The 14,492-nt window shown below is 27.8% G+C and overlaps 1 protein-coding gene across 1 annotated transcript in view; it reads right to left on the minus strand.

Annotated features, from left to right (window-relative positions):
* Dhpr (dihydropteridine reductase) overlaps positions 1-14,492 on the minus strand; it is a 40,932-nt gene that overhangs the window by 10,250 nt on the left and 16,190 nt on the right. The window contains exons 4-5 of the mRNA XM_075366441.1: positions 4,923-5,028; positions 754-894 (exon numbers count right to left, since the gene is read on the minus strand). Of these exons, the coding sequence (XP_075222556.1) occupies positions 754-894; positions 4,923-5,028 (247 nt within the window). The remainder of the gene's footprint in view (positions 1-753; positions 895-4,922; positions 5,029-14,492) is intronic.

Below are 14,492 nucleotides of genomic sequence, written 5' to 3' on the forward strand. Positions count from 1 at the left end.
AAAGAAAAAGGAAGTTAGCTACAGTGTATTCCACATGTAATGTTTTGCAATGACTGAATGTAAACACCACAGGAAGGAATTGCCACCCTTTGGCAAAAACAGCTAACTTACTTTATCATGATAATAAATTGATTTACAATGCTCTCAATACCCAACAATTTTTTACCAACAGCACAAATAGAGCTGCCCACCCTCCTTACTCACTAGATTAAACCACCTTCAAAAACTTTTTACTGTATTAAAAAATAATCAAAGATGCTCAGGAGCACTTGGCTAATAACAAAACAGTTGAATTTTGACTCCAACACCCCTCTTTCGATTTTCAAAAACAAAGATCATAACAGGTGAATGGAGAAAATACTTGATTAATATACGCTTCTATACTTAGAGTAATGTGGTAATTAAACTAATCAAGATGTTGCAGCTTTTTGATTCATAGAGCATCAGTCGAAGGTACTTCAAATAGCATCTTTTTTTTTTGAACAACTGAAATTAGAAATGTAAACTTTTTATTTGTATTTAAGTTCAAGAATAGAAAAATATAATATACAATAGCAAACATTATAAAATTATACCATTCCTATTAAAAAAACTGCTACAAACAACATTAAAATAAAAACAAAACGACAATAACTGGTTAGAGAAAAATATTTTAATGTATACCAAATTAAGAAATAAAATAGGAAATGGAACAACTTTGCAACATTCTTAGCAGGGTAAGACACAATAATAAAGATACAACACTTATTTTACCAGGGGTAGGTCCTAAAGCTGGCTTAGCTCCTGGTAATGAGATCAATCCACCCTCCTTGAGATGATGAGCTGCAACTGAAGCTGCTATTACAGAACTCCAAACACTCTGTTTCCACATGAGATCACTATTCTTTACAAAGTCTGTAGGGGAAAAATGAATAAAATACAAATAAAGCTAATTAAATGCAAAATTATAAATTTATAGACATTCTGAAATGAATATTCTATGGTAGTACTGATTTTTTTTTAGATGAAATATTTGTTCAATCAGAAAATTAGTAAAGCATAATAAAATTATTATTTTCTTAAAAGATAAAATTTCAAATTGTTGCAATTAGATTTGACAAAAATAGAAACAATTAACCTTAAGTTGTATGGAATTCAAAATTAATTGCTATAAACATTGAAATAAATTCCTTGATGTATAAGAGCAAGTAAAAAAATATCTACACTCTTGCCTAAGTTTGTCATACTGCCTTCTGCACATGCATGCTTAGAGTTGGTACGGCTATGATCATGTGAGAAAAATTTGATCCTGATTGCGTCATTTGGATTCCAAATTTTATATTACATTTACAATATTTCAATGTAAACATGTCTGCTCCGCTAGCACTTTGCACCAAAGAGGAACAAAGAGCAGAGATCTGATTTCTCTGGTCAAAGGGCGTGAAAGGGGCTGAAATTCATCATAAACATTTATCACAGTACAGGGACAGTGCTTTATCACATAAAAGTGTTTTTTGGTGGATTGAAAATTTCCACAACACGCTCAGTTTCTGTAGTCTGTGCACAATGGGTACCAAGGACAGCTTACTGCAGAACACAAGCTCAAACGTATTCAAACCATCAAGTTGAATTTTGAGTTACTTGAACATCCTCCCTACAGCCCAGATCCTGCTCCCTCAGACTTTCATCTGTTTGAGCAGCTCAAGGATGCTTTGCTTTGAGAGGTCACTGATTTTCCACAAACTTAAGATGTATAGAAAGTGGTGCAAAAGAAGCTTTGAGACTAACCAAAAACATTCTTCTTGAAAGTAAAATACAAACTTGTAGACTGCTGCACCAAGTGCATTGACAAGGGAGGTGATTATGTAGAAAAACGATGTACTTGTTAAATTCCTCTACCTTTGTGTAAATAAACTGTTGAACGAAAAGTATAGATACTTTTTTACTCGCCCACGTAATCAAAACAAAAATGTGAAAACAAATGAATACATTACACTGATTAAAGTCACTAATGACTAAGTGTAGATGCGACTATAAAAATAAATGAAAATGAATGATTTAAAATAACATGAATTAAGCTATGAAAAAAAAATTGCAGTTTCATAAGTAAATGTTTCCATATAGATTAAATGGAAAATAGACTATAACAATAAATCATTAGAAATATCTCTTAACAGAAATGATTTTTGTTTAAAATCTGAAAGTAAAAGGCAAGAAAGAGAAGCAAGGAAGGCATACAAAAGCAACAATAAACTTTCTTTAGAATTACATTTTTTCACTATAAGAGGCAAACACAATCTCCTGGTTTTTTTTCTAATTTCACTAAAAAGGACAACATTTTGCAAGAAATCAACCACTACCTTATGCTTAGATAAAATAAAATTTAAATTAAAGTTTTTCCATGTAGTAACATGAATGATACTCAGAATATATATATTGAATAATAAAACACACCACAATAAGATACAATTTTTCACAGTAAAAATTATAAAAAATAATACCATTATATAAAATATACTGAAATTCACATTTTATTTAAAATTAAAATTTTTCAAGTTTTAATTGAATTCTTTTTTACTTCTTAATACTTTCTTAGTTTGAAGTATAATTGATTAATTGATTTGAATGATAATCTGGGAGACTCAGGTAAAACTTAATTCAGCTCTAATGAAATGCAGCTATATCAAAACTGTTTTTACTTATAGTAACAGTCAATAGCTGCATTAAAATCCAGGGTCACCAAACAAGACTGTACAAATTATTATTACAACAATAACAAAAGACAACTAATAGAATTTTGATCTTTTAACCTTCCTTAAAAAAGCAACTACCAATTACAGCACTACCCATACATATTTATAAAAGTGTTAAAATACAGATGATGAGAAGAAAAGGAGAACAGCAGCAGCACAACAGAAGTATTCTAATCCAAAAATTGCAAATTTTACCAAGTACAAGGCAACTGAGAGTAATTACATCATTTAATATGATTAAAAATTAAACTTAACTAGCAGAATTGTTAACTATTTGACATTCAAATTTACACAGATAATTAAAGAATCCAGCTAAAGGAAAGTACAGACAAATATTTAAAAACTAAACAGTAGAAAAAATTAATGATATTAATCTAAAATCTAATAAAACTATTATCGTAAAATATTAAAAAAAAAAGAATGTCACCATCCTATTTAGAATGACAAAAGCATTTTTTTATCATATATAATTATAACCATCTAAATAATGTCATTAAACTGATTTGCTAAATATCAATTAAGATAAAATTAAATGAAAATATGTGTAACATTTTTTTTTTATAAAATTTCATTTAATTATTTACAAAAAAATATACAGTTCACTACATCAAGGACATTTATACAAAACTGAAGCAAAAGGACATCTTCATGAAGTGTAACCATTATTGTTTTATGTGTCCAAACTTTTAATCCATGTATTTCTTCTGCAATTATGCATGAAATTATCAAACAAATTTTAATAAAATTTTGCAGGATTACATTACTTTAACCATAACTGAAATCTTTTCTACAACTTAACTTAAATCATAAATGTCAACCTCCTTGATAAAAAATAGTTTTATTTATTTTTTTATATATTTAATTGCTCAGGTGCTCTTCATTTAAAAATTAATCGGATAATAACATCGATTTTTCAATACTTTTTATAAGGAATATGTGTGTGTGTTGGGTGTTAAATTTGAAGCCATTCCAGCAAACATTTTTTGTGAATTAGCCATAAAAGATCTTCACCTCTTTTGAATGGCACTGTTTATTTGTTAATCCCAAACATTCAGCAGTTTCATAGAAATGGCACAACAATATCTGCTGCACAGCATGTGACTCCATATTTCTGACTACTTTATTTTTAATTACAATTTACCATAGAGTTCTTTAAAGAGCACTCTTCCCAAATTTGCAATAAATATACATTAAAACAAATTTTTATGATAATAAATTCATCAGAAATATTTTGCTCATATCAAATACTTATTGAAACTTCTTCTTCGTGTTTTTTAAGTTACCTTCTACTATAAGCTACTTAGTACTGTTCGAAGTTGATATGTTTTACAGGTGATTTTTGAAATTGAAAAAAGGGCAAAAACAAAACTTTTAGCAATTTATTTTTTTCATGTTACCTAACTAAAAAATTAAGATATTGTTTTGAATTTTCTAAGTACTATAATAAAAAATTAATCAGTTTGACTTAAATTAGTTTGATTTATTTATAAATCCAGAGTAATTTATTTTATAAATTTTATTATGAATGATGATAATACAGGAAAGGATGGACAACAAACTGATACTAGGGGTAAGGGTCTTGCTTGATTTGCTGCAAAAGATGGATAAGTGACAAAATGTAAGAATAAAATGTGGAAAACTATTGTAGTGCAACAAGTTTTTTTTTTTAAATTTCAAGCAAGGTTCCAAACCAACTTCTTGCACAAACTGTCATTTATGGTTTACTTACTGGGAATGCAATTTGTCAAGCAAAAAAAATTAAAGAAAATAGTTTAAAATACATTTTTTTTTTTTTTTAATATAATTAATAGTTCTACACAAAATTATCAAATATATAAATATTTGGTATAACTGATTATATTATACTTATACTTCATTTCATAAATAAACTAGTTAATTAAAAATGAATATAATAATTTAAAAAATAACATTTTTTTTACTCAGAGAATGATACAATTTTAACACTACTGTAAATTAAAAATGTTCTACGAGCACTGACCTAAGCTAAGAAACTTTTGATTTTGGATACTATTTAGAGCTGGATACTCTCATTTTTACACCAAACTACTTGAGCAAGTAATTTAATCAGATGTTAAAATTGATTTTTAATTATCTGAAGGCAATTAATATTACATCACAATTCCGGATATACAGAAAGGATTTAAAAAAAGATGATAAATGTTGAAATACCTTTAGATGCAGCATTTCCACCAGCCCAACCACCTGCTACGCATATTACTGCATCTAATTTTTCTCCTTGTAATACACTACTTACTTGCTTAAGCACTGATGATTCCTGAAATTAAGAAGCAATAGTTTATAATGAGCATGATTTAAAACATTTGTGTTCTTACCAGAAAAATATCAAAATGACTTCTTTGTAGTAAAATTGACATATAATTGTATTAGACAAAAAAAAAGATGAGACTACCTATATAGTATACAAACAAACTATAGGGAGGGAAAATTAATAAATATTTGCTCTAAGAGACAGGCCTGGTACAAAAACATTTAGGAATTGCTAGTCTAAACCAATGAAATTAGCAGATATATCACTGTAATTCTTGCACAATCTAAAATATAAACTTTCAAGAATATATATATATATATATATATATATATATATATATATACTTTTTGCTCATTGGATACATATATGATATATCAACCTCCAAAGATATTTGCAGACGTTACTTATATGGCAACTGCAGTATATATTCTTAACATCTTTATTAACACTTTGTTAAAATTTTGGTGTACATACCTATTTTTAGCAACTACAGTTTTAAGAAAATTATTAATGAGATATAATTTTTTTATACGTCTTTTGTAAAGTATATTTTCCCTAAGCCCTGAAAACAATCTCTATTGCACAATATGGATCAAATATGACTGCCAAAATTATTAAAAAAAAAAAAACAAAAAAAAAAGCTTACAGCTGACCATTCCTAAAATTGCTATCTGTTCACCTCTTCAAGCATCATACTGTCCTGTTAACAATTTTCTATTAATGCATATAAACTTAATGCATGTATTACACAGAGAGCTCATTAATTTTTTTTTGTGCAATATTTTGCATATATGTAAAATCACTAACTCGCACTTGAATAAATCTTTTAATTTCCTGATCCTATGAATTGAAAATTGGACAGTATCCTTCTGGGTTACAGAGTGATGTGTTATTCTAAAATGTTGTAGGTCACAAAAGAGAAAATTGTTTAGAAATCAAAAGATCTTCATCAGTGAACTTATATTTTGCCCTAAATGATTTCAATTGTTACTGATTGTAGTTTTGTTTTAATGTGAAAAAAATCATGGATCTACAAAACTAAAAAAGAATAATTTTTTATATAAATGAAATTTAAAGCACTTGCTAACAATCTGTCTAGAAAAAGATAATTTTTGAATCTTTTTTTTTATTTTTATTGTATTACTTCCATTTCTCCTTACCTAGATTAAAATTTATTAATGTTGTTCACTTACAATAGAACATTTTTCCATTACAAGGAATTTTTTTTTACATAATCTTTACTGATAGGAATTTTTAATTTTTTTATATATTAATTAGTTAATATATTTAATTAGTTAAATCACATTCAATGGATTTAAATTTATTGGCATGAATAAATATTGAATATGAATTCAGAAACAAATGTTTTTTTAATGTACATATATCTTTCAGCTATTTCAAGGTTATATACCTCTTCCAGTAGTTGATACTGATTATGAATACAAAAATACTCATTATAAAACAGAACTACCTAACATTCAATATGCATCAAAGAAAAAAACCAAAACTAATAAGAAACACCAATCGGCCAATTCTTATAAGCTTAATTATATTTAAACACTACCACAATTTCAAAACAAAATTTTAAGATTCCCACTACTTCATGTAAAGGAAGAAAAACTCATTTTAGTTAGATCTGCAGATTAAGTTATTTAATATTTTTAGTTTTATTTAACATTTACTTAAAACACGGATACTCGTAAAAAATTCTGCTTATGAAAGCAATTTTCAAGAAATAACAGGTGTAAAACAGAAAAATTTTTAATGAGAAAATGAATAGAGTGGACTGCGTAGGGTCTGGTACTGAGAGTGAGCAAATGTTCTCTGTCAACAAGAATTTTAACACATTGTATTACCCGAAGTTTCATATCTGATTTTCTTGAATTTTTATTTAAAAATATTTTGAATATGACATTAACTATGTATCATAATACTGTAATAATGAAATACTAAGCTAACCATGACAATTATGTTTAAACTATCTATGAAGACAAAGTAATTTTTCATTCAAAAAAATTATCTACTCGCATTATGAAGGAAAAATTTAATCAAGATTATCAGTCAAACTTCCTCCATCAACAAAATATCATAAATATACCATTTGGAAAACAGAAAGACTTAAAAAATGCATAAAAATTGACCAAATTTGATATTTTTTTAATTCGGCTGAAAAATAACAAATACTGTCAGCATGTAAATCTTCTAGGGAAAAAATGTTCTTTTTAGAAAAAATGTTTGTTTAAAACTGCATATGGTTAACTTCGAAGCTATTACATTACATGAATACTAAGTTACATAATTTATATAAAAAAAATATTTCTTAAAAATAATATAATTTAAATATTCTGAGTTAATATTCAACATATTCAGTTCATAAATTATAAACAAATACAACATTTTAATTCAATATTATACTTCAGAAAACATTAAGGCATTTTTTAAGCTGCATCTTAGGCACTGTATTTGCATATTTATTGTATTAAAAATAATTTATTTTTAAATCCAGAAACTTCTTTTAACAAAAATAAACTATTAAATAAAAAATACACATTTCCAAATAAAACCTATTTTAAAAAAGGTATAATGAAAAATAAAGATAATTTTAAACAAATAAACAATAGGTAAGGCATAAAAAAGGAAAATTTTGAATAACACTTTATACAGTTTCATAAAAATATTTAAAATTTAACTGTACATTTAATGTTTTAAATGGATAAGGCACTCAGGTAAATATTAATGTTACATTCTTCAAGTAAACCTAAAAACATGTATTAAAAAAAAGAATTTAAAAGCTGACAACACAGTTGTAAGATTTTCCAGTCACACAATTTTTTTCTGATGTACAGCTTATACACACATAACAATTTAAAATATTAATCACTTTATGTTTAATTCAATGATTCTAACTAAAATGTTCATGCAAACCGTATTTCATTTGCATGGGTGATACTAGTGGCCACTTTAAATATTATACATTTTATTTAATTCTACTGCTCACCAGTGGGTGAGCAGTAGAATTAAATAAAAATAATTGAAATAGAATTGAATTTAAATAGAATAATTGTGATGTCACTACATCACAACATAGTAGATGACTATAGCAGCTGTACATCAGTGGTATACTAATGCTCCTTGTGGGGTACTTCTGATGCAATATAGGCACTTTAGTTTATTTAAACCATTTTTTGGAGTGGGGGTGCGATTTTGAAAATATTATTTTTTAATTGTTAACAAATGTGCCTAAGAAAAATAAGACCTTAATTAGGTGAAATCTTGAGATACTGAGGGTGACCTTGCTCTAAAGCCTCACCCCCTTGACCTTTTAAGTTGAAAATTGAATGGCATCAATGCCCCATATATAGAAGTAATCTGACCAAGTTTGGCCAAAATCAGTCTAGTAGTGCTGAAAATATAAGGTGGTTTAGAGGGCAACACCAAACATACACACATATATACGAAACATCTGGAAAATTTCCATCTGGTTTTTGGGTTCCTTAGGCATCAAAACGTCAAGATTTGGTGAAAACTGCATATGCCCAAATTGGATCAATTACAGTACTTTCCCTTCTAAAGCTGTAGTACAGCGCTAGTCGGGAAAGTAAAAAGAGAAAGAAAAACAAATTTAAGTGCTGATGTATAATTGTTTTTAATAGATACTAATAAATAAACTGCAATTCTTAAGTACAGAAAACCAGAATTATTGTAAGTAATAAAACATACAAACATTGCCACAAACCAGTCCCATCATTCAAGAGGTAAGGGAGGAGTTATAAACCTGTGTCTATGTAGCACCCAGTTAAAGGACCAGAGCCTAGAGCTACAGGTTTAAAAGAGCCAACGTTTTGAAGACAGAAGATGATCTTCCCAATGATGGAAAGTGGAAGAGCCATAGAGATATGTCTTCAAAAGAAAAACCTGGAGTAGACTCAGGTTCTGCACTCCAGGTGACAAGGGGAATTGGCATATTTCTGGCAAGCTTCATCAAGGCTTGGATGGGATAAGATTCAATCCTGTAGTTTAAGAACATATAAAAAGACAAGATATTAGAGAACTCACTTAGATATTAGAGAAAAGTTATTTATTAATCAGTGATTTGGTGATCTGTAGAATTATCAAAAAAAAATGAATCCCTGAACATAGCATCTAGTCACTATGCAATATGTAGTGAGTGACATGCCTTAAAATATTGACCAACTTATAGATGCTTTCTTAGTCTTCGTTAAAAAAGCAAGGAATTAAAACTAGAACAGACTTTTTATCTGATCTGTAAGGAAAAAATTTAAAATTCATAGAAAATCTGGAATTAAAATAGAACTATTAGTACATGCCACTTACTCATCTGAGGTTAACACTGTAACTAAAGTTTACAAATTTGTTGTTCATGTACAAGCTGTGAGCAAGAAGTAATTTAAGTGCATAGCTCTTGTGCAGGTGCCGGTACTTGAGCTTTGTAAGTTAAAGGCATTCATTTATTATATTTCTACATGTGATTTCATAATGATTTCTACAGTTTCTGTTAATAATGTTTGTATCAATAGGTTTAATAACAAAAACTGGCTGCTGATTGAAAGTTGCAATCTGTAATTTGGTACTAATTTCTCATAAAAAAAGTTTTAAAAATAAAGAAAAACTTGACTTCACAATTTATCATTTAACAAATTTTTCTCATAAAAGTTTTCTATTAAATTATGAAAAGAGAAGATGGCTGGCTAAGGTTCTGTTCATCAAGTTCATTTTTCCACATTTTTTGAACACTAATACAGATTTGCAAAACTGCTTCATGCATCTTGATGCACACTGCTTACCTAACAATGATTTCGACTAACCTAGTGTTTATCACTCATCAAATGAATCAAAGAGCACAACTAATAATTAGTATACTACTATTCTAGCTTAAACATCATAAATTTCTTACAAAATGATTTCAAAAAATGGCATCAAAATGTTCTCAATTGACAAAGGAATAGATTATTGCAATAATATTTACTTTGAAACATTAGACAATTGAGATATACAGACCTATTTTCCTAAATTGCAGCTAAACAATATTGAGACAGAACAAGAGATATTAGGCACACTACATCTACAATTAAGTGTAACAGAGAATAGCAGCTTCCTTTCCCTACAGAAACACTTACAACCAACAAACACTTGACATATTAACAAAAAAAAATGTATGCAATAGAAATGATACATCTTTGCTATGTTTAGACCAACAACAAAAGCTGGGTCAGTTAGGTTAATGGTTAGAGGGGTACCATTTCATGATAAATATATCTTATTTTAAAAATTCAAAGCAAGAAAACCAGCCAACAAAAAAAAAAAACAAAAAAAAACAGAATATAATGACTACTGTTTAACAAAGCATTATAGTTCACAGTATTAGTAAATATTGAAAAAACAAAACCAAGATTTTGTAACTCTAAAACTTACAAATTTTTTCATGAACTAATTAACAGTTAGCATACCCTTTTACTTCCCTTACCCCTTTAATCTGTAAAAAAAAAAAACAAAATAATTTTGAAACCGATTATATATATTTATTTTATGATAAAAATTAAACCAAAAGTAAATTAATACAAAGTTAATTTTACTAAAATTTAACTCTATACTTTCTTTAAAATACAACATTAAGAGTAATTTTAAACAATTATCATTCATGGCATTTCATTTTAAATTTGAGCATTATCATATTAAAATATAATAGAATGAAACTGTAAGCTATTATACAGTAATGAATAACAAATAAATTTAATTACAGTAGTAATAGTAGTAGTAATATGAAATCTTTTTCCTATTAATCATCATCAAATGATTGTTGATTCAATGGAGGAGCTGTAAGAGTAAGTACAAGAACAGCAAAAGAAAACCGAAGGTTTAAAAAACCAAACAAGCTCAGCTCAAAAAAGATAATTATTAACAGCAAGACTATAGAGTACAAAGATCACAATAGAAGTGAAAAAAAATTGAAACTAATTGTGGATTTTATATACAGACAACAAAAACAAAGGAAATTAATTAAATTAGCTGGAAAATTGACAGAAGTTTATTTTAATTATTTGTAAAAAAATATTTGCAACATAACACTTTAAACAAGAGTAATTTAATTAACTTCATAACAATTGTGAATGACTGAAAATGGTAGGGAATGGGTCAATGAGTTTTGGAATGTTAGTAGTAGTGAAATGGAAGTACAAGATGACAGCACATGTCACTCTGTGTGACATTATTTTCTTCCAATAGATTCCACTCTGGATTACGTTTCAGCCCCTTGTATTCATTATATTCTCAAGTTACAAAACCATTCTCTTGTAAAAGTGTTATGTTGCAAATAAATTTTTTGACTGATTTTGTAATCTGAGAATATAATGAATACAAGGTGCTTAAATGTAATCCAATTGGAATTTATTGGAATAAAACAATGACACACAAAGGTGACATGTGCTGTCATCTTGTACTTTCATTTAACTACTACTGACATTCCAAAACTCATTGATCTATTCCCTATCATTTTTGGTCAGTTATCATTATTATGAAGTTGATTACAACGCATCTAAAACAACTTGCAGTGACTGAATTTCCAACACTGAGAAAATTAATGCTAGGGACATTCATTTATTCACGGCTATTTATGATGATGAAATTGTTGACTGAAGAACTGTGCATAGGCGGAAAATAAAATTTCTTGCATAAGAAGCTGCTGAAGGTATTGCAGATGAACTTTACAGTGATTGCCCAATTTCTATATGCCTTTCTATGAAAGAATGAGTAGTATCCATAATTGCACAATTGGGCTACCATAAAATCTCAGTGGCTCAGTGGTGCCATGCTAATTTATAGAAAACAACAAATAACAATAAAAGGAATACTGAAAGTAGCTTCTGAAACATTATCGTGTCAAACAGATGACTTCCTTTTCAATATTTTAATGGGAGACAAAATTTGGTTGCATCATTACGACCTAGAAGGCAAACAGCAGTGCATGGAATACCAGCACTATGCTTCACCACAATCAAAAGAATTCACAACATAATACTCTGCAAAAAAAAAATCACGAAAGTATTCTGGGATTCCGAACATGTGTACATGACTGATTACCTGGAAGCTGGATCGAGAGACATATATGTCACATTCAACAATCCACAGAGATGATAATTCTATGATAATGCTTAGTCACACACATCACATACAACCATTGAGGCTCTTGTGAAGTTAATATTTTAACCTGTTCCACATCCTCCATACTCACCAGATTTGGCACTCTACAGTTTTCACTTCTTTGTGGGATATTAAGTGTATTCATTTCACCACAGCTGATGAACTGCAGTGAGATTGTGGATCAAGGTAAGACCAAGTAGTCTTCATTGATAGAATGAGAAAACTGGTTCATTGTTGGGAGAAATATGTAGCTGTAAATGAATACTGCATGGAAAAATAAATGTAAATCTTTGTAGCAAATAAAATGTATTTTTATTTCATTTGACTATTTTTTTTCACATGCATGTTACGAGTAATTATGAATTACATTTCAACCTCCTCAAATCAAAATTTAATATATAAAGATACTTTAAGAAGGCAAAAAATTATAGTGTAACAAAACATTTTACTTCTAACAAAACAAATAGTGTCACTGATTTTAAATATAGTCTTGGCCAGACATCTTGAAAAATTTTATTGAATCAAAACCTACATCAGCTGCCTCCTTCTTCATTGTATTGTGATTGTACATGTAGCTGATTTTATAACAAAATATGTGGTGGCCATACTAGGGGACTAAATAATTAGAAAAAAAATTATTACCAAAAATGATCATTTATTTTACCAAAGAGATAACAACAGAATTAGAAAATACAATTATAGAATAAGGTTCTGCTAATTTGAGACAATGTAAGAGAATGTGATCTGTAAAGGAATGAACACACCCTTACAAGTAATGAACTATTCAGTGCGATCTCACTGATTATTATAATGACAGTTGAATATTTCAACTGACAGTTATGATGACGGTTCAACTGAATATTTCTACAACCATGTAATTCCAGGATTAGATGAGGTTTTGATGAGGAGAGAACTCTACTTAATTAATTGAACAGTAAAAGAAACTGGATCATGAAGGAACTATTTATGATTATGATGCAGAGTAGGAAATATAACACAAATTGATGTGAATTTAAGATTATAAATCATTGAGATAACTGAAGGAAGAGAATGAAAATTGTAAAAAAAGAAGAAAAAAATAAGGTATGAGTTTCATATAATTAATAACAAATGGGCAATGACAGTAATAAAATAATTTTATCAAACATGGCCCATTGGTATGATTATACAATAATTAAAATAAAAACCCACTTTCTAACAATCTTAAAAGATTGATTGAAAATTAAAAGATCTTACAAGATTGTTAGTAAATGGATTTTATATAAATTATTTATTAAGTAATAATAAAATATTCAAACAGTTGATAATTTACCATTAAAAATCAACAAATGTGATTTTTTCCAACAGTTCTTTCATTAAAATTTTATTCATCATTATGTAATACATATATGATTAATAACAGTATAAAATTCCCGTTAGCTCACAAGTTAAGATTTCATCATAAAACTACAGTTGTCATTTAGACCATAACTGCCATAAAATTGATTATTTTACTGTTTGAACTGGTATTAAAATTTTACCATAATTATCAGTAAATGTAATTAACCTCTTTAACTGACTGCTTTCTACTTAATAGCTATACAGTAAAACTAAATTGTCTATTACATTTGCATAATGACAAATGTACTTCAGCATATAGGTATGCAAGAAAATGAGCATTTATACAAACCAAATACACTACATATTATTATTTAGGATTTTTTACCTTTTTATTACTTAGTTTTAAAAATTATATTAAATATTCTATTGACAAATTACAATAATCTTATAGGAATATAAGAACAAAAAACCTGCAAATGATTGCAAGACTTTCCAGGTGCTGATCCTTCACCAAAGCTACAAATAGAAAACAATACAATAAAGTTAAGTAAAATTTGTTTTATCTGAAATAAAATTTATAAATGTTATAATTATTATGTCTAGTTGTTTCTAGAAATAAATAAATTAATGACAAAAAATCAAATCATTAAAAACTAAATTAGTTGGTGTCTACCAACTAATCAATAAATATGTTTAATATAGAGAGTTTATTTTATTAGATTTTTTAACTAATTTACCTCGGTTTTTTTGTCTAAAACCTCCAATCTTTAATTATTACTAAAATTACAATTAACTGCTATAATTCTGTTATGTTCATGAACTAAGGATAGCATTTTTATGTTTCTATTTTTATTGTATTAATTTACAAGTCTGATCTATTACTATAGTTAAATGTATGTTCTACATTGTCAGTAGCAAACAAGGGCTTGTACCTTTTTCTGGTAAAGCTAAAATAATCTATTATTTGTTAAATAAGTTTGTAAAATAATATT

The sequence above is a fragment of the Lycorma delicatula genome, chromosome 5 (genome assembly GCF_047948215.1).
Source record: "Lycorma delicatula isolate Av1 chromosome 5, ASM4794821v1, whole genome shotgun sequence".
Taxonomy (NCBI): domain Eukaryota; kingdom Metazoa; phylum Arthropoda; class Insecta; order Hemiptera; family Fulgoridae; genus Lycorma; species Lycorma delicatula.